This window comes from Rosa chinensis, chromosome 4 (assembly GCF_002994745.2).
Source record: "Rosa chinensis cultivar Old Blush chromosome 4, RchiOBHm-V2, whole genome shotgun sequence".
In the NCBI taxonomy this organism is placed as follows: Eukaryota; Viridiplantae; Streptophyta; class Magnoliopsida; order Rosales; family Rosaceae; genus Rosa; species Rosa chinensis.
The window spans coordinates 26,351,103-26,373,478 of NC_037091.1; the positions used below are offsets into that span (position 1 = coordinate 26,351,103).

Consider the following 22,376-nt stretch of genomic DNA (forward strand, 5'->3'; position numbering starts at 1 on the left):
TCTCAAAAAAAAAAAAAAATGAACTACATATTCCTAAGGGAACAAATTAAAATAGAAAGGCTGGAGATTTCCCTTGCCAAGTGTATCAAAATTGTCAATGCAAGAGAAGCGCTGATGGATTTATTTGTTAAAATTTAGGGCAGAAGATGGCTAGAGTGGGCTGATGACCTCTAAGCGAACAAGTTTCTTGGCATTTTGGTTAGAGGGAAAGATTTAGCCAATGTTCCCAAAACTCTCCTCTAACGTTGCTTGTTTCATTGGATGAATCTTTTATACGAGTTGAATTACACTTGTTTTATGTCACTTCCACCAGATCCAAATCATGTCATTTCTACCTTTGTATTCTTCTGCTAGGGCTGTTTGTTTTCTGGTCTGGCCTGTTTGTGCCTTTACGGGCTTCAATGAAGTTTAATTCTCATCCAAAAAAATTGGAGAGCTTTTTTTTGTTGGGTATTTGATAAAATGATGGGTGGTTCTAGTTAGACCTCCCCATTTGCTATTTAGACCTTTTATAATTTTTGTAAAATTTTATTTCCTATTTTACCCAATAAAAAAATAAGAAGAAGAGAAAAAAATTTCCTATTCATCACAAACCCAGCTATTTGATCTTCCTCGCAATGAGACCTTAAAAAACAACAAAAATTGGTCTTTGGGCATGGATCCAGGAAACCAAACCTCCCTTTTGAGCAGCAAAATGAGCAAAGAATTCATCAAATCATGCTTTCATATTCCATATTTTCTTCTTGCGTGTAACAAATTCTCTATTTCATTCCAATTTAGAAAAGATCATCACATCATCATCAAAACTGCATCTCCCTCCAAAAATGTTCAATCTTTGCCTCATTAAACATTATTAATGCATCAAAAAACCAAAATAAAGATCAATTCTTTGTGCAAAGCAATCCAATTTTGGTACCTCTCGCTTTCTCAGACCCAGGAAGTACAGAGCTCACTAAACCCAATTCAATATCATGTTTTTCTCCGATTATCGTTTCAATTTATATAAAATTATAAATATGGATTTGGCAAGCCTTCAATCAATTTGAACCTTAACCCAACCACATACTTAGCTGATAAGTCCCAATTCAATCTCAAAATCAAGAACAAGTAGTCAATGATTAGGGAAGCCATTATTGTTTATATAGAGCTTGGGGGGAAAAAGAATGAAAAATAAAACTAGTTGATCAATCTCCATGGCCTTATATTAAAAGAATAGAGAACCTTAGGTGGGTTGAACAAATGAAAGAAAGAGGATTTGACTCTGTTGAGAGAACACATGATTAAAAGAAGCAGTTTTTATTTATTTATTATAGAAGGGGTAAAATAGGAAAAAGGAATTTACAAAAATTAGAAGAGGTCCAAATAGCAAATTGAGAGGTCTGAATAGAAGCTGCCTAAAATGATTGACATGAGTGATGCTACAGACTCCAAGTAATACTTTAAAACTTCAATACCAAATCACGTGGCATGTGCCATCTTTTGTTTAGAAAATTGGTGAGGTGGATATTTAAATTTTGTTAATTGTTTAAGTAAATATTAATTTGTGTTTGGCCCAAACTCTAGGTTACTTGACCTAGTTCAATGTACGATTACTTTCCTTGTATGATTGAGATTCTATGCATTGTAATCATCTATATAAAGATAACCCTATTATCAATGAGAATACACAGCAAATTTCTCTTAATTTCTGATTCCCTAAAACACGTTATCAGCACGAAGCCCTAACCTTAAGACCCTAAATTCGTAGCCTTCAAATCCCAGAAACCACCGCCGCCCAACTTGAAGCTCTCAACTCCAGGAGTCTGGAACTGGCGGCGCCACCACCAGAACCGGCCGGGAAAACACCAAACCGGCCACCTGAAGTGACGTAAATATCTCTGCCTGGTTCGAAGGTTCCCTCAGATCCCCCTGCAGCCATACTCGATCACCAGAAGAGCCTTGTCCCCAGATTCCGGGAACTGGAAAATTCACCACCGAAACTGGCCTAGAAACGTCTGAACCGGCCGCCTAAATACACTGCACCATCGAACCGCCAGCAACCTGTATCCTCTTCCTCTGCTTCAGTCAACCAAGCCCAGAAGAAACCCTAGGCCCAGAAGAAGGCCTAGGCCCAGAAGCAGAAGCGGATCCACCAAGCCCAGCAGCAGGCCCACTGACGTCAACGTCCAGTCAGCTATCTGAAGTCAGCGTCAGAGTGCCACGTCAGCAACCAGTCGCCACGTCAGCACCTTCGGTTAACAACCAGTCAACATCAGTCAACCTTTTTTCGGCCACTTTTCCGGCAACATTTTTCCTGCCAACTTTTCCGGTCAAGATTTCCCGCAATTTTTCAAGGTAAACTTTTCTAAAAGTTCTCGTTTTTTGAAGTTTTTATTACTTTCCTCTTCTTTTTCTCGGGGACTTCCAACATCCCTTCTTCTACCCCCCTTTCTTCTTCATAGGGGAGACCAAAAAGCCGAACTGTGGGGGTTCGTGCTCACTCCAAGCTTGGAGCTTGTAGAGTCCTCCAAACTTAGAGTTTGTTGAGAAGAAAAATGATAGACCACATACATCATTGTTTCGATCTAATCCAAAACCCCTCTTGGAATCGGATTTTTGTATAAGCGACTACGCTCAGAAATTTTATAGTTTTTCATGGTAGCCTTTTTCGCTCCGAAACTAACCTTATTTTCTCGTTGTTTTTCAAGATGAGTAACCTGCACAAGTTTAGCTTCGCTCCACTAGAGACAATATGCGCAGGATACCACAAGTGGGTCCGTGATGTGCGCCAGCATCTTAAGGCTGATAGGATCCTGAGTACGATCTAAGAGCCAAGTCAGGATGTGCTTACTTCTCAACAAGCTGCTGCTTTTGAAGCAAATAGAGCTACGAGAGAGGCTAATGAAGCAAAAGCCATCATTCTCATGACAAGGCACATGAATGACGTGCTCCAAAATGAGTACCTCAATGAGGAAGACCCAAGAAAACTATGGGTAGAACTCGAGCAGCGTTTTGGAAACGTCCGTGATTCCCTGCTTCCAGACTTAGAAGTGAGATGGCATAGCCTCTGCTTCTGTGATTTCAAGTCTGTACTTGACTACAATTTAGAAGCACTTCGTATCAAATCTATGATGGAATTCTGTGGACAGAAAATCACTGATACGATGTTAATCGAGAAGACTCTCTCCACCTTCCCCGTCTCTGCATTGATGATAGCCAAAACTATTGGATTGATGTCAATGTTAGACGCATCACAAGATTTCATGAGCTAATTGGTGCCATGAACGTAGCTGAAAAGCACGACAACATACTTGTGAAGAACTATAACTCTAGACCCGTGGGAACCAAGTCAATTCCGGAGTCTAATTATAGTCACGCCTCCAAGGGAGGACGCAAGGAGCGAAACCCTAAGAATAGGGATAATTATGGACGTTCTGGTCCATATTCTCGCCCTAAAGAGGAAGGAAACTGCCAAGATAGGCGTGAACGGAACCGTGGAGGTAAATGTGTGAAGAGAGAGAGAGAGGCCAAGCCTCCGGTTATGGTGGTAACGCCACCAAAGGCAATAACCGTCTTCAAAACGCTCCTAGAGCACCTCGATCAAGGGAACCTGACCATAATGATGCTTGTCTCAGATGTGGATCAACTGGACATTGGGCAAAAGCATGTAAAGCACCCCAGCAAGTTGCAAACGCATACAAGACGTATCGTGAAGTAAGGGAGGCAAACTACATGGAATAAGAAGATCAAGATGGCGATCTCGATCTAAGGGTAGAAGACTACAAGGATCAAGACCCAAAAACTGGCGATTTTGGATTAAGTCTTTTTATTTTCCAAGAGATGTAGGCAATTGCCATATTATTATAGTAGATGCCAATGGCATTAGTCTTTCTTCAAAGAGGCGTACTCAATGTAAGTGTGATGTCTACGAAGGTTTTGAGATAAGTGGTACTTAAGTGAGCTTTGCTCCACCGACATCTCTCTACTCACCTGATCACATTTGCATTGAAATTACCAAAAGGAGTTAGACGACTACCATTGTTTTGCATTAGCTAATTTATTGGATTAGATTCTTTTTGGTTAAAGAAACGATGATGTAATTCCGTTTGGCTTATTAATAAAAGTTGAGTGCTTTTCTTTATGACTCCTTTTTAATTATGAGCTTTTCTTTTAGGAATGGATGAACTTCAATGTCTTGCGGATAGTGCGACTACGCACACCATTTTACGACATAGGCAATTATTCTTAGAGATGTTGCCTACATATTCCTCTGTGACTACGATGGTTGGGCCATCAGGTTTAGTTCAAGGACATGGAATGACCCAATTCCTATTGCCAAATGGCAACTTGATTAAAGTCACTGAAGCTCTCTACGCTCCTAAGGCAAATCGTACCTTATTGAGTTTTAAAGATATCATCAGAGCCAACGGATTCTATGCGGAAACGCATAATGAGAACAAAAAAGAGTTCCTTTGCATTACCTCTAATGATTGCGGACGAAAGCGCATCTTAGAGAAGCTTATGTGTCAATCTAGTGGACTTTATTCATTACAATTCGACCAATTGAATCCAATAATGTCATAAGAGAAGATCTCTTAGATTGTGACACATATTGGCTTTGGCATGGCCGACTAGGACACCCTGGTCGTGATATGATGCTCCGTATACTAAAAACTTCACACGGAAATCCATTCTTCAGAGTGAGAAGAAGCAAGAAACCAAAATTGATTCCTGGACTTAACAAGACCGCAACAATTGCAGCTTCTGGCGCTGCATCCGTCTTGGGGTGCCATAGGGCTGCCCAAGTCCCATGTGATGACGCCATTTAGTCCCATGTGATGACGCCATAAATGGAGTCAACCATGAGCATGACGCCATGGTTGCCTCTCCTCGTGGCCATGACACCACACACACCAATTTCCATGGCTCTAATGCCATGATGGGAGATGTAGTCACACATTTTGCTTCTAATAGCGCTACGAACGCTCAGGCCCAACCAAAATCCTCATTGGTTGCTCCTAAGGCCCCTCGCTCATTTTGCAAAGCCTGTTCCTTCAGGAAATTAGGACCGAGACCGTCCTACGCAAAGGATCCTAAAATACTCATTCTGTTCTTACAGAGAATCCAAGGGGATATCCGTGGACCAATTCAACTATCATGCGGACCTTTTAAATACTTTATGGTATTGGTTGATGCGTCGACACGCTGGTCACATGTCGCACTGTTGTCCACTCGAAATGCTACTTATGCTAAACTCCTCGCCCAGATTATCCGTCTATGGGCTCACTACCCTGATCATCCTATTAAGTCAATTCGACTTGATAATGTTGGGGAGTTTACATCAAAAATGTTCGATGACTATTGCATGTCACTGGGGATTGATGTAGAGCATCTAGTTCCCCATGTTCATACCCAAAATGGTCTCGCAGAAGCCGCTATCAAACGACTACAGATGATAGCGCGGACATTGGTTATGCGCACCAATCTCCCTGTTTCTGCTTGGGGATATGCAATATTGCATGCAGCGATGCTAATTCGTCTACGACCCACTGCAACCCAATCTTACTCTGCGTTACAGCTAGTGACTGGGTACGAGCCTAATATCTCGCACCTACGCATTTTTGGGTGTGCCATTTATGTGCCTATTACGCCGCCACAGCGTACTAAGATGGGTCCACAACGACAAATGGGCATTTACGTTGGATATGAATCTCCAACCATCGTCCGCTATCTTGAACCCTTGACAGGCGATCTCTTTACCGCTAGATTTGCGGATTGTCACTTTGATGAGATAGTCTTCCCATCGTTAGGGGGAGATAAGAACACGTATGTTCAATAGGAACAACAAGAATTGTCGTGGTCTGTCCCTACTATGTCTCATCTCCATCCCTGTACCTCACAGTCCGAACTTGAAGTGCGAAGAATAATCGAGCTCTAGAACGTAGCAAACACTCTACTTAATGAGTTTTCTGATGTTGCCAAAGTGATGAGATCACACATACCTGCTGCAAACGTGCCTGCAAGGATTGATGTCCCAAATAAAGGACATAACGCCACTCTTGTGACACCAGAAGATGGCGCCATTGCCCAGAATGGCAATGATGTGGTGTCTATGGCTGTAGGTCCCACAAGGAAGCGCTGTAGACCGATTGGTTCGAAGGATACTCGCCCTAGAAAGAGAGCGAATGAGGTACAAACAAATCCTTTGATCATTGATACTCAAAATCAGTCCCATGAGAATATTTCGGATTATGGTTATGTCCAAGAGACATCATTGGGGGATGCCTCAATGTCAGAACCTATCCCTAAGAACGTAGAGATCTCTGTTAATTACACTAGTGTACATGAGACGTGGGAAAGAAACTCCATCATCATTGATGATGTATTCGCGTATTCAGTGGCGCATGAGATTATTGAGACCGATGACATCAAACCACGCTCCGTTGATGAATGCCAATGTAGAGCTGACTGGCCAAAATGGAAAGATGCGATCCAGGCAGAACTTGATTCTCTAGCGAAAAGAAAGGTATTTGGCAATGTTGTACCAATACCGCCCAACACCAAACCAGTTGGTCACAAATGGGTAATCATTAGAAAGTGTAATGAGAAAAACGAGATTGTAAGGTACAAAGCTCGCCTTGTGGCGCAAGGCTTCTCACAACGCCCTAGAATCGACTATGAGGAGACCTATTCTCCCGTAATGGACGTCATAACTCATAACGTTCCGCTACCTTGTCAGTTTAGTAGTTTCCAAAAACCTGAACATGCAGCTTATGGATGTGGTTACAGCGTATCTATATGGGGATCTAGATACGAAAATATACATGAAAGTTCCAGATGGAATTCAGTTACCCAAATCAAGTGGCTCCAAACCACGGAGCGCGTTTGTGATTAGATTGAAACGCTCACTATATGGATTGAAACAATCCGGACGGATGTGGTATAACCGTGACAGGACCCGCCCCGGATTTCACCCTGAAATCTGAAGTGGCCCTGCGGGGCCCACCTTAGGAGGAATTCTACCAAAAATTTGGCAGAACTTCCCCTAAAATGGGCTACCCAAAACCTGTAGAAAGCATTTACACTTCTAAATCAAATCATCCTTATACTTCTGGAGCCACCCTGCTCCCCAACTCAACATCAATCTCCAATTCACAAAACACAAACCTCAACTTGAAAAACATAAATCTCATAGGTAATCAGAGCAATTCTAATAGAAAGGTAAATAAGGACAACCTAACTCAAAGGCAAACGCGGAAGCCATGCTGTTGACTATGCCTCGACACCGTGTACGCCCGACCTCTCTAATTCGCCTGCAAACTGGGCATTTGAAACCGAAGGGCCCAGGGGAAAGTATTGAAAACACGTTAGTGTGAGTGGACAAAAATAAGCAATTTTAAACAAAAGAGATTTTAAACTTTCCCACATTTAATTTATTAAAGAAAATCTCCCGATGCATGCACTGATTTAGGAAAACGAAACAAAAGGAATTCCGCTCAAGAAAACCGACTAGCCCCGCTAGTCCCAAACAACTGAAATGAAGGATGGAAACTCCGATACTCAACAGAATAAGACCAGCCTCGCTGGTTAAACGGAAATCAGACTAGGCCCCGCTAGTCAAGTAATGATAGGATATGGGGAAGAAATATCACCATACGGGTAATGGAGCCTCCCAGGCTCTACCTACCCTCGACTGCCACTCACACATAGATTGTGCGAGGAGGAGAACTAATAACCTCTACTTCCACTCACACATAAATTGTGTGAGGAGGAGAATATGACCTCGACTGCCACCCACGTGAGGAGGAGAAAGCTACCTCAACTGCCACTCACAAACACAAAGTAAGTGAGGAGGAGACTTAATCGCATGACCCGCGTATGGTGAGGAAGAAGATCGTCGAAAGCCAATAAATCTATATAGTTTCCCCACATATCTCACGAAATAAGAATCCAAGTGTATAAAGTCGTGACCCCGCACGCCAAGATCATCGCAAGTTCAAAATAAATAGAATATAAATAAGTATAAAGTTTTACTTCCTCGAATTCTCATTTCGTAGATCTTATAATAATCTCAATTCGCCGAATATAAATAAGTATAAATAAATAGTATAAATCCGGAAATCGCATCGAAAACAATTCGTCGAAAATCAACATCAATTATAAATTCAAATCCGAGCATAACAACTTAATATCCAAAACTCACTACCAGTATAAATCATAATTACTCATGAGAATCATTATTAAAAGAAAATCCATGAGATAATTCGCAATCAACTTTATATGCTCGGAAAATAATATGTTAATAAAATAGAACATGTTTTTATAAATAAATGCATGCATCAGTTGTTTGAAAACAAAAGTCCACTCACAGTGATTCAAATGCAATAACCGTCAACTTATCCATCCCAAGTCAAGAGCTTGCAAATTCCTCCATTCAGTCATTTTCGATAGTGACCTTTTATTCTATCTCAAGTAGTCACGCTCAAATCCTTAATAAAATAATTAAGCCCAGTTAGTAACTTAATAATAATGACAACTTCCTTAAGTAACCAAAACGTGTTAAATTCACCAATCTACTCTAAATTGATAATTACGGGTAACCATTTCCGAATAATCCACTTAACAAAGTAAACTCATTTGGAGTATGGTAGTTACACCATTTTCAAGTTATAATTCAAGTTAACCATTCGACTTTATTACATAGCCTTTAAACCTTAAATGTAAAATTCATGATCACCGTTTCCAAATGATTGTGTCCTTACAGAAATTCCCGGATATGGTAGTATTAGAATGTTCCAATTGGCAACTCGTTTCATTAATCTTCATCGAACAATCGATTTAACTTGCTCAAATAAAATTTGTCATTCTCACAACAATTTCCTCTTAACATCAATTTCAACATTCAGTCACTTGCCAAACTCGTCAAAACCGACCCATTCAATATTCCCCAATACCTTAATTATTTGGCCAAACTACTTATCACTTCCAATAAGACATTTCCACATTGGTAAACAATTCGTCACTTCCCATCTTGCACAACCACCACACCATCAAAAATATACATGGAACCATTTTAATTGCAAACCAATAACTCCGTCAATTCAATAATTTGACCAAACTAATTATAGCAATTATAAGATCACCGAACCAAATCCCTCACCAATTCTTCATCTCCAAACAGAGGGCCAATTTTAAATGAGTGTAGTCATCCACCACCAACAATCATTCGAACTCCTAGCAACAACAGCAAAATTTAACAACAATCTTCAACCAATTTATATCTCAAAATAGAGTTCCTGATTCTTACCTTCATTATATATCAAACTGAACAAATGCCCATTCCTTTCTCCAAAACTTCAGAACACATAAACCATAACCTTCACACAGTCCAAAATCCATCAACAAAATTAGGGTTTCTTATCCCACACCGAAACAGAGGTTTCAACCAAAGAAATATACGAAAATTACCTAACGCAGACGACCAAGATATCCGGCAACCCACGCGCTAGGGGCGGCGCTTGCGGTGGTTCTAAGTGGCGTTAGGCTTCTGGGTTTCGAAGGCTAGTAGATCGTGAGGCCTCGACTGCATCCATGGTGGAGATGTTGTTTAAACGTGGCTAGAGATTGAAGAACGAAGAACCCAGACTTGTCGGCTCCGGCAATGGAGCACACTTCGGTTTTTCAGGCCGGCTGGTGATCAAACTTTTGGGTTTTGATCTCCGTTTCTTGTTGAGTGCAGAGGTGATGGCGGTGTGGTGAGATGGTGGCCGGAAATCAAAAGGAAAAGAGGAACAGTGGCGTCGCAGCCTTAGGTCGGGTTTCGGGCAGATGTTGATCTGGGTTCGACCGGTGGTGGAGGTGTTCCCAGATGGTGGTCAAATGTGGGGGTCTCCTGTGATGGCAGAGGGAGGTGGAGAGAAAACTAGAGAGAGAGAAGAGAAGAGAGGCCGTGCGGCCGAGGAGGAAGAGAAAGGGTAAAAGGGAAAAATGAAGGAAAACCTAGGGTTTTGCTTTATATACTTGACTTTGCGAAAAGTCAGTTTTGCCCTTTGCAAATTTTCGATAACTTCAACGTAGAAATAAAATTCCACAGACTGTAACTAATTCATACGAATTCCGATTCTTGCGTACCGCATGTCTACGAACTCGGTTTAACGTTCTCTACAACTTGTTAAGAAAATTTTCTCGAATTTTGACCCGAACAAAAAGTCAACTTTTAGGGCCACTAAAAGTATCGAAACAAAGTAAAAAGTGAAAGTAATTGTCGTTTACTGTCCAAATGACTAGTAAACTGATAAATTGAGGTACGGGACGTAACAAACCGTCTAAGTGACTACTTGATTGGAAAGGGATATGTCAACAATGAACTATGCCCATGTGTGTTCATAAAAAGGACAAGTTCCGGATTTGCAATAGTAGAGGTTTATGTCTATGACATGAACATAATTGGCACCCTTAAAGAGTTAAGGGAAACCGCTGAACACTTGAAATCTGAGTTTGAGATGAAAGATCTTGGGAAAACACGGTTTTGTCTCGGTTTAGAACTTGAGCACCGTAGAGATGGTATCCTGATTCATCAATCAGCTTATACCTAAAAAATGCTTAGGCGTTTCAACACTGACAAGATTAAGCCTTCAAGCACCCCAATGGTCGTCCGTAGTCTTGATCCAAAGAAGGATCCATTCTGTCCAAAAGATGACGACGAAGAAGTGCTAGAGGCAGAAGTGCCCTACCTAAGTGCAATAGGCGCATTATTGTACTTAGCACAATGCACAAGACCAGATATCTCATTCGCTGTGAACTTGCTAGCTAGGTATAGCTCTGCGCCAACACAACGCCATTGGACTAGTGTTACAGATATCTTTTGATACCTGAGTGGTACGATTGATATGGGCTTGTTCTATCCCTACAGAGAGAAGATGGATTCGGACCCATCTAGTGTCAGGGACGCCACATATTGTGGACTGCGTTCCCTCTCCCCATCCCAAAACAATATAAGTGTTTTGGAAGGTTTTGCTGATGTTGGGTACCTCATTGACCCACATAAAGGTCGCTCCCAAACTGGTTATATTTTCACCATGGAAAAGACCGCAATATCTTGGAGGTCTACAAAGCAGACCTTACTCGCTACCTCTTCGAATCATGCAGAGATTATTGCTCTTCACGAAGCAGTTCATGAATGTATATGGCTTAGGTCCATAGAAGCAATTGTGGTCTGAAGTCTACCACAGATGAGCCAACAAACATTTATGAGGATAATGCTGCTTGCATTGAACAAATGAAGTAAGGCTACATCAAAGGCGACAACACCAAGCACATATCGCCTAAATTCTTCTACAATCAGCAACAACAGAAGCTCCTCAAGATCAAAGTGAACAAGGTTCGATCTGAGGACAATGTGGCAGACTTGTTCACAAAGTCATTGCCCAAATCCACGTTCGAGAAACATGTGGCAAGAATTGGCTTGCGGAAATTATCTGAACTCCCATGATGGTAGTCATCAGGGGGAGATGTCTACATGTTCGTCTCGAATCGTGAAGGGTGTGTTGTGCTCTTTTTCCCCTTCGACCGAGGTTATTTTTGTCCCACTGGGTTTTTGTTACTCGGCAAGGTTTTTAATGAGGCAACGAGAGAAGCACCGCGTTTGGGCAACACAAGGAGGAGTGTTCAAGTAAACCCTAATTTGTGTTTGGCCCAAACTCTAGGTTACTTGACCTAGTGGTAATAGGGTTAAATTAGAAGGATCTAGATTCCTATTCAATGTACGATTACTTATCTTGTATGATTGAGATTCTATGGATTGTAATCCTTTATATAAAGAGACCCGTATTATCAATGAGAATACACATCAAATTTCTCTCAATTTTTGATTCCCTAAAACAGTAATTATATTGTTTGGATAACCAAACCATTTTTACCCCACCCACGAAGATCGACAGTTCACCAGCAAGGATATATAAATATGATTCATGTCTCGTATCATTTATTAAAAAAATAAAACAAGGGATTTGATATTAAACGGCAGCAAATGCTGCAATTAAGACCCCAATAAATAAATAAATCACAATGGACCAAGAAAAGAAAAAACAACGAAAGAGAGAGAGAGAGAGAATTCTTTCATGGTAGTGATGCCATTTTTTTTTTCGATGAACAAAAAGGAAAACTATAAGCTAAAACCTCTACAACACCCAACACCTAAATTATCCAAAAGACCTTTCAAAAAAACAAAATTATCTAGAAGAATAGCCTGAGACGCAGAAAGAGGTAGTGCTTTGAACTAGCTTTGAGCTTGAGTACTATGGTTAGTTTGGCAATGATGTCATTGTTGGTTGTATGGTGGGGTTGGAGGCGATTCTCAAAAATTATAAAATAAAAATAGATAAATTTCATCTCATTAATATATTTTTCAAGGCTAAAATGGTGGCTGCCACATCATTTAAGATCCAAATTTTGTATAGAAATTAGGAGAAATTTTGATGTAGGGTACGTCCGTACATGTGCCGCATGTCTAGTAAGACTGGCCAATCAAAAGTTCAAAACTCAGAAATTAGATGAAACTCAGCTTCTAAAATTTCAAAACTATCATTCATTTATTAAATGAAACGTCGAAAAAGCAAGAGGCCGAACAGGAGGCTACGGTCCACATAGAAAACAGTCGAAAGCTCGACAGAGACACGGTCACAGAGAAACCACAAGTCAAAATGACCAACACAATATCAAGCCATTGTATGGCTGAACGACTTGATCTTGGTTCTTCCACGAGTACAACAAAATGGCTTGACCAGAGAAGTTTATTCTTTTACTTTTAGCCCCTAGTGAAATTGACTTGAGGATGTGAAGGTAGGACGTCTGTAACTTTCTGATATATTTGCGGATATGAGATGATTGAAATTGGATTTTGGTCTGTCTATGGTTGAAGTGATGAAAGTCATTAGGCATTTGTTGCACACTAATATCTCTCTCTACTGCTTAACTCCAAGTATTAGTAACAATAGAACAACATGCCCCATTTTACGATTGAGAATTATAAGATGAATAATTTTCTAGATCCTTTTGCGTTTAAACTTTAGAGGCGGAGAACGAGAATGTTAGGTATACGGGTAAGATGAGTGCCTAGTCCTTACAAATGAAAGACATGCGTCCCCTAGAACTGTATGATTGAACGACTTAGAAGACTTGCTGGGGAAAAAAACACAAAAAAACGACTTAGAAACTTGGAAGACTTTGACTCTGGTCACTCTGCATAAGTTGACAGAGGAAGTGCCCAACAGCCCATTCCATAGTAAGGCATGCTACTTGCCTGCAAATTTTTTGTGCATCCAATCTACTGACTTGGTGTTTTCCATTCTTTTGTTATGCCTCTGTCTCAAGACTCATGATACATATCTCCCTTGCAGCTGACACCATCACTATAAACCAATCTCTCTCTGGTGATCAGACCATTGTCTCTGAACATGGGGTTTTTGAACTGGGTTTCTTCAAACCAGGTAATAATTCAAATTACTATATAGGCATCTGGTATTACAAGCAAGTTGTGTCTGTGCAAACCATAGTCTGGGTGGCAAATAGGGAACGGTCAATCTCTGATAGATTTTCTTCAGTATTGACGATGTCAGATGGAAATTTAGTACTGTTTAATGAGTCCAAAAGCCCAGTTTGGTCTACAAATCTGTCCTCCACCACCTTAGGCTCTGTGAAAGCAGTTCTTTTAGATGATGGAAACCTTGTCTTAAGAGCTGGGTCCAGTTCATCCCAACCTTTATGGCAAAGCTTTGATCATCCAGCCCATACTTGGCTACCAGGAAGTAAACTAGGATTCAACAATGTTACCAAGCAAACCCAAATGCTCACTTCATGGAAGAATGCGGAGAACCCTGCACCGGGTCCGTTCTCTCTTCAGCTAGACCCAAATGGAAGCAACTCACTTATCATATGGTTGAATTACCTGAATTTGTCTGAACAGTATTGGAGCAGTGAAAATACTAGATGGAACTATTTTGAGTAAAGATGCGTAAATTTACCAACTCACAACACATAGACTTGCTAACGCAGTGTAAACCTCACCACAGAGGAAACATCACTGTGAGGCTGTTTTTGTAGCCCACACATATAAAGCAATCCACTATGAAATCAGATTTTTACAAGAAACAAGTTGTGGTATTTAACACAACCACATTACAAGCAAATCAGCTAACTTGTTTACACCTTGCACAACTTATTCTACACAAGAACAAACTGATCTATAGCAGTAAAGCAATCTGCACTATCTCAACTTTCTTTCCCTCTGATCTCTTGTAGTTCATCAAAGAAAACACACACAATAATAAATCATGGAGAGTTTTTATGAAAACGTTTTGTGAAGACTACGCAACACACGCAACACCCTTTTTAACTCCAAAACTCTACATGCAAAAATGCAGTTTCAAAACCTTTTATAGAGGAGCAAGACTCCCCCTCAAACAAATCTTTTCTTAATCACCGAATAAGGTAAATATGGAAAGGTTTAAAAACTGTTTTAAATATGCAATCAAATCTTTATAAGATATGTATTTTGAAAGCATTGTAAATCAATTTAGAATCATGCAAAATGATATGTATTAAAAAATACCATCTTATCAAGATCAGTGAGCATGATTTCCTTGATTTCCTCTTGGATGATCCGATTTTACAATCTTCCTTTATAGCCTTGAACCACCGGAAAGGGAAGAGAGATATTCTCCTAATCCTTTGTATCTTCTGATTTCCTTGTGGCTTTGGGAAAGTCATGTGTTGAATAGGGATAGTCCAATGTACTTACAATCTCCCCCTTTGGGCATTCCCATTCAACACATGATTTTTTTCAAGTTTGAAACCCTGCATGTTAGATTTTGCAGAAAATGACAGATTGCAAAGATGTGCTTCTTGGATCAGGAATCAGTTTCCATCCTTTTCCAGATCCAAGTTGCCAAAAATAAATTTCACATAATATAGTAATAATAAGCATCCCAAATAGTTTGTGCTTATGCACTTACAATCCCAAAAGAAAAAATAAATATTGTCCAACAGAATTTAAAATGCAGAAACATAAATTTCAAAATAAAAATAAAAAATGTCTTGCTTTACTTCTCCCCCTTTGAATGGGAAGGCCTGACGAACTCCTCCAGAAGCTTGGTGACATTGTCTTGAAACTCCTCGCTATCCATTGAAGCCGAGCTCTCCTCAGGTGCGACTGCCTCCTGGACTACAGGGGATGGACCGGGAGCGTCAAACCCGAGAGGGTGGCGCTGCATGTTTCTGATCTCCTTGGTGAGGTTGGTTAGGGCATGATGAGTACGAACCAGAAGAGAATGCATGTCATCCATGTCGGTAGTGAGGCATGCAATCCGCCAGTCAGCCACCAGGATGGCGTCACGAAGAGAGGAGTAGCGAGAGAGATCAGGAGATGGAGATCGACGAGGAAGAGGAGGAGGACTGCGGCTCCGTGCACGGTGCATGCCGGGATGAAGAACGCCGGCTCTGGCAGCGGCCTGACGGCCCTCCTCTGGAGAAGGAAGGCGTCGGTGGCCACCAAGACGAGTAGTTTGCTTTGTGTGAACCATGGTGAGAGAAACAGGAAGTGAAAAACCCTAGACACTGAGACAAACCAGAGTGAAATCCGAAAAAGAGATCATAGGTTATATATATAGCAAACCAGTAGGGTTAGAGAAAATCAAGAGACATATCGGTTGGAGATATCGTTTCCAAGAAGAGCAATTATGACAAGAGATGTTACAGAGATACACGCATGCAAGTAACGTCTCCCCTTCAACTTAGGCTGAATCAGTAAGGAAATTAAGTGCAGCCAAATGGCAATAAAGGAAGGAAACGAAGAGACAAACAAATGTCCATAATCAGCAATTATATCACACAATCGTTTCCTTTGTTAAGGATCAAGGTAATGAATGCAGTTGTCATATCAAAAAGAGAAAATATAGCATAGTTGAAACCCAAAGAGCATTAATCAATTAATGAAAAGAACATATGTCAAGGTATCAACCACGATGTATTCCATCAACAAATAGAATTGGTACTCATTATTAGACAAGAAGGAGTAAACCAGTGAATAAAGTGAGTATGAGCAGTACATGGGGCTCAGAAACATGTTCAGTGAGAGAGAGAAGAAGTGAAGAAGAAGAACTTCACACATAGACTTAGCTCATGAGATCTCCTAGGAGAAGTAGGAAACAATGTTCCCAGATACTTATTTTAGTTGAGTCATAGACTGCTTAATTTTGTAAACAAGAACTCATGTAACAAGACCCGTCTCAGTAACTCCCAGACCAGACGATCTTAGGGTACTAAGCATAACAAGGATGCTCCAAGAAGAGGGTCTCGAGTTGTTGTTTGAATTTTCTCGATTTACGTACAAAAGTCACCTACCAACTCGATTCTTGCAAACCTTGGAAAGTTCACCACAACCAAGACCTGATTACTTTGAGTGAAGGGATACATATATCCATTCTCGTTTCTTACAAATCCTTGAAAGTTCACCACAACAAGGACCTGATTACTTTGAGAAGAGGGAAAGAACCATCTGAGCAAATTAAGCAAGTTTCCTACTTCACCTATTCTCCCTTGACAAGGAACATGAATCATGCCACCACATAAAGCCATAAGTGAAGTGCATAGCAAAGTTAGGTGATTCAGTGACTAAACATGAGTACACAATTTATTTGTCCAGAATAAGGCATGGCAATAAAGGATACATAACTGAATATATGTACATTTCACTAGTGACTGTGGTCAAAGGATACTAAGATCACAATTTTCTCAATCAACAGTGGACGGACATTCGTGTGCCTTAATGCTTAGAACATATCCCTAGTGCATTTCTCAACATCTCAAACCTAGCAGTGTCAAGAGGCTTAGTGAACAAATAAGCAAGTTGATCCTCAGTGGGCACAAAGCTTAACTCAAGTATATTCTGCTCAACCAAATCCCTAATAAAGTGGTATCGAAGATCAATGTGCTTTGTTCTAGAGTATTGAATAGGATTTTTTGTGATGTTGATGGCACTAGTATTGTCACAGAAAATAGATAACTTACCTTGAGAAATCCCATAGTCCATAAGCATTTGCTTCATCCACAGCATCTGTGTGCAGCAACTGCCTGCTACCACATATTCAGCCTCAGCCGTTGAAAGAGAGATTCAGTTTTGTTTCTTGCTGTGCCATGCTACCAAGTTGTTCCCAATGAAGAAACAACCGCCTGATGTGCTCTTTCGATCCTTGAGATTTCCTCCCCAGTCAGCATCTGAGTAACCAGCAATTTCCACATTAGTATCAAATGTATAAAATATTCCACATGAGACAGTACCTGAGATGTATCGAAGAATTCTTTTGACAGCTTCCATGTGGGATTCTTTTGGATTTTCCTGAAAACGAGCACAAACACCAACACTATAGGAGATATCTGGTCGACTAATAGTAAGATACAACAAACTGCCAATCATGCTTCTATAGAGGGTAGGATCAACAGACTTGCCATCCTTATCTTCACTGAGTTTGGTAGTGGTGCTCATGGGATTGTTCACCACCTTTTTGGATTCAAGTCCAAATTTCTTGATTAGATTCTCAGCATATTTGGTTTGAGAAAGAAACAAACCTGTGGGAAGCTGTTTGACTTGTAATCCAAGAAAAATGTAAGTTCACCACACATACTCATTTCAAATTCACTTTCGATAACATACTGAAATTCTCTAACAAGATGTTTAGATGTAGAACCAAAAACAATGTCATCAACATATACTTGTGCAATGATGATGTCAGTTTTTTCTTGTTTTACAAATAGTGTCTTATCAACTGAACCTCTAATATACCCTTTTTCCACTAGATAAGTAGAAAGCCTTTCATACCAAGCACGAGGAGCCTGTTTCAATCCATACAGAGCTTTCTTGAGTCGGTACACATGGTCCGAGTGATGTGGATCTTTAAAACCCTGTGGTTGTTCCACAAATACTTCCTCCTGTAAAATGCCATTTAGAAATGCCGTTTTGACATCCATTTGAAACAATTTGAACCTGAGATGACATGCTACAGACAAGAGTAATCTCACAGACTCCAATCGTGCAACAGGTGCAAAAGTTTCATCAAAATCAAGACTCTCGACCTGTGAATATCCTTGTGCAACCAGCCTAGCTTTATTTCTTATGACATTCCCTTTTTCATCACTTTTATTTTTGAAAATCCATTTAGTCCCTATGACATTGCAATTACTAGGTCTAGGTACTAAGTACCACACATCATTCCTAGTGAATTGATTTAATTCTTCCTGCATAGCACTAATCCATTGATCATCCAATAAGGCTTCCTTCACATTTTTTGGTTCAATTAGGGACACAAAACCAAAATGAGATATGACATTCATACAGAGAAGATTTTCAGTGATAAAACATAATAATGCATTCCCTTGATTTACCTCATTTTGACTTACCTGTGCTGCAGTTTGCCTCCTTGTTGTCAGTCCATCAGATACCTGGCCAATGATATCCATATTAGAATGGTCTTTTTGAACTTGCTTGAAGCCTCTTCTCATGGTAGGAGCTGGTTCAAAAATACTATCAGTGAGTTCTTCTTTATCAGTTGGAAGTTCATCGCTAGATATGTGAGGAACTGAGGAAGAGGTGGATGATGTATCTGCAAAAGATTCTTCCTGTTTCATAATTTGATCATTAATAGAGACATTAATGGATTCCATAACAACTCGAGTTCTTTTGTTATAAACCCTATAAGCCCTCCTATTCATAGAATATCCCAGGAAAATACCATTATCACTTCTAGCATCAAACTTACCAAGGTGTTCTCCATCTCGTAAAATGTAACAGGGACTCCCAAAAACATGAAAGTGTCCTACATTTGGCTTCTTACCTTTCCACAGTTCATAAGCTGTCTGATCAGTACCTGGTCTGAAGAAGACTCTATTTATTGTATAACATGCAGTACTGATGGCTTCAGCCCAGAAGTTTGTACTTAATCCTGCAGCATGTAACATAACTCGAGCCATGTCTAGCAATACTCTATTTTTCCTTTCCACAATGTCATTCTGTTGTGGAGTGATGGGAGCTGAGAACTCATGTGACACACCAAGCTCATGAAAATAGTTAGAGAAGGCAGCATTTTTGAATTCAGTACCATTATCTGACCTTACTCTCACTACGCTAGTATTGAATGACTTCCTTTCAATTATCAATTTTTGACTGAGATTTTTAAATGATTCAAAAGTTTCAGTCTTGTCTCTTAGGAAATTAACCCAAGTGTATCTTGAAAAATCATCCACAACCACTAGCATGTAGCTCTTACCTCCAATACTTTCAGATTAAGCTGGTCCCATTTGATCCATGTGTAACAGTTCCAGTATCTTTGTGGTTGTTGCTGAATTTACCACCTTGTGAGGTGCCTTGGTTTGCTTTCCAATCTTGCAATCGCCACATATCTTATCGGTTTTGCCATTGATATTGGGCAGTCCTCTGACACATTGCTTGGAAGATAACTTCAGTAAGTCCTGATAGTTTACATGTCCCATCCTTCTGTGCCAAAGTTCAAAGGTCTCTTCTGTGGATCTCACGGACATACAGGACTGCAACCTGAAAGATTCATTAGCTTGAATATGATAGCAGTTATCTAGAGATCTCTTACCTCCCATGATACCTTCTCCTTTCTGATTCAGCACCAAACATCTTTGTTTATTAAACCACACATCTTCATAGTCATCAGCCAAATGGCTGACACTGATAAAATTTGCAGTTAAGCCTTCGACATATAGTACATTTTTGAGATTAGGTATACCTGGAGTGTTAACTGTGCCCCGAGCTAGAATACTTGCTTTTCCCCCATCTCCAAAAGTGACAAAACTAGTTGTGCTTTCGTCCTCAAATGAGATAAACCAGGATTTGTCCCCAGTCATATGTCTAGAACAACCACTGTCAACATACCAAAAATATCGTCCCTTGTCTGCCAGGGCAGTCAGAGCTACCAAACAGGTTGCCTCAATATGAGTAGTTTTCAGGGTTGTACTTGCACGAGTCAACAGACAAGTAACATCAGTTTCATTAGTACGAGCTAGAAAACACCTACTCTCATTCTTCTTGATCCATATATTTTTTCTTCTTCCAGTTTGTGAGCTTTTCTTAGAAAACAGTTCAGTTAGTTTGTTAATGATTTCCTTTTGTTCTCTAAGTTCACACTGTAGAGTTTCAATAGTACATTTTTCTTGAAAAACCTGTGAGGTTAACAATCTCTCATTATACCTAGGTCTGATATGGCTTATCTTACCACAGTGATGACAGGTAGGAATAAAAGTTCTAGAGTTTGTATACCTAATTTGACCAGTGGAAGACTCTTGGTCAACTTTTACCTGATGAGTGCGAGTTAGCTGACCTTCATTCATGTTTCTCAATAGTGTGACTTGATCTTCATTTGAAACTTCCTTCTTTTCGACAAGTGGTCCTGATGCTTTTACGAACTTTGTACTTTTGGAATTTTCTCCGGTGTATCCTAGCCCAAAGGTGTCATATGGTGCTCTTCCTGCCCTAAGTAATTTGGACATAGTGCTGGAGCTGACCTCAAACCTGGTGAATTTTTCTTGAGTCGATTTTAGCTCATTTTGCAGGGACTCATTTTTAGTCAGTAACTCCAGGTTTAGGACTTGTTGTCCCCTTATGTCCAGTTCCAGCATTTTGATTCTGTTGAGATACTCAGTCTTTTCAGCTTTCCAGGATGAAGAACCCTGGTCACTTTGCAACTCAGCCATCTCATTTGCAAGTTTGCTTCTTTCCTGTTCCCATATAGATTGTGAAGTTTCCAACAATTGCTCCACCTTTTCTTTTTTAGTTCTCAGGAATTCAACTTCCTTTTCTAAGCTTAAGTTTCTCAGTAACGTGACCTTTGAAGCTTTGTAGGGTTGTTTGCAGCGGATATTAGTTTCATCATCAGAAAATGCCTCGTCACTATCATAATCAGGTAGAAGTGATGATACTAGAGCCACATTTTCCACTTCTTGAGACTCATCATCACTCCAAGTTGAAAGAAGAGACTTGTTGTTGCTGTTACCATGCCTCCTATTTCCACAATCAGTGGAGATATGACCGTAGCCACCACAATCATAGCATTTAGGTTTTCCTGAGTAGTTTCCCTTGAAGCTTCCTTTTCCAGTTTTACTGGTGTAGTCACTACTGTTGTTGTAAGTGTTCTTCCTAGAAGCATTCAGATTTCTAGAGGAGTTCTTGCTTTTGAGAAATCTTTTGAATTCCTTTGTCAGTAGAGCAAGATCTAGTGTTTCTTCTTCCTCTTCTACTCCTTTTACTGCCTTAAAGGCTACTCCCTTATTTTTCTTCTCAGGTTTTAACCTCATCTCATAAGTTTTGAGATTTCCAATGAGCTCATCGAGTGGATACTCATCGATATCAAATGAGTCCTGTATAATAGTGACTTTTGAATGAAATTTTTCTGGCAACGCCCCGAGTATCTTTTTGACTATCTTATCTTCATCAAAAGGTGCTCCCAGGCTACGACACTGACCGGAAATTTTAAGAATTCTACCATGAAAGTCATCCACGGTTTCATCATCTCCCATAGTCATGGTTTCGAACTCAAAGATCAATGCTTGTAATTTCTGTGCACGTACCTTTTTATTTCCTTCGTTATGTAGTCTGTAGAAGATCCCATGCCTGCTTGGCAGTATCACAATGGCTGATCCTCAGTTTTTCCCGTTCAGATAGGGCTGTGAAAATGTTGTTCTTAGCCTTGAAGTCTGCTTGCAGATCACGAACTTCTTCCTCAGTCTAGTCCTTCCTTGGTTTGGGAGTGGCAGTGGAAGAGCTTTCTCCTTTTGCTTTCACCATAGGTACAGTCCAGCCATTTTCTACAATATTCCACACATGTTCATCTTGAGCATAGAGATAAGATTTCATGTATATCTTCCACTAAGTATATTTTTCACATCCGCCATCGAACCATGGAGGACTATTTACAGATCCACCAGCAGCCCTATCACATGAATGTTCCATCATTCCCGGATCACTAGAAAGTTCTAGAACCCGCTCTGATGCCAAATGAAAATACTAGATGGAACTATTTTGAGTAAAGATGCGTAAATTTACCAACTCATAACACATAGACTTGCTAACGCAGTGTAAACCTCACCACTGAGGAAACATCACTGTGAAGCTGTTTTTGTAGCCCACACATATAAAGCAATCCACTATGAAATCAGATTTTTACAAGAAACAAGTTGTGGTATTTAACACAACCACATTACAAGCAAATCAGCTAACTTGTTTACACCTTGCACAACTTATTCTACACAAGAACAAACTGATCTATAGCAGTAAAGCAATCTGCACTATCTCAACTTTCTTTCCCTCTGATCTCATGTAGTTCATC

At 40.2% G+C, this 22,376-nt stretch overlaps 1 protein-coding gene across 1 annotated transcript; it reads right to left on the reverse strand.

The window, feature by feature from the left end:
- Positions 1 to 19,311: 19,311 nt before the first annotated feature.
- On the reverse strand, positions 19,312 to 21,573 carry LOC112199047. The gene has a single exon (XM_024340113.1). It carries the CDS (start codon positions 21,571 to 21,573, stop codon positions 19,312 to 19,314), a length of 2,262 nt encoding a protein of 753 aa, XP_024195881.1.
- Positions 21,574 to 22,376: the final 803 nt, after the last annotated feature.

Excerpts from the sequence above, each read along its gene's own strand:
- LOC112199047 (XM_024340113.1), bottom strand. The coding sequence starts at position 21,573 with ATGACTATGGGAGATGATGAAACCGTGGATGACTTTCATGGTAGAATT.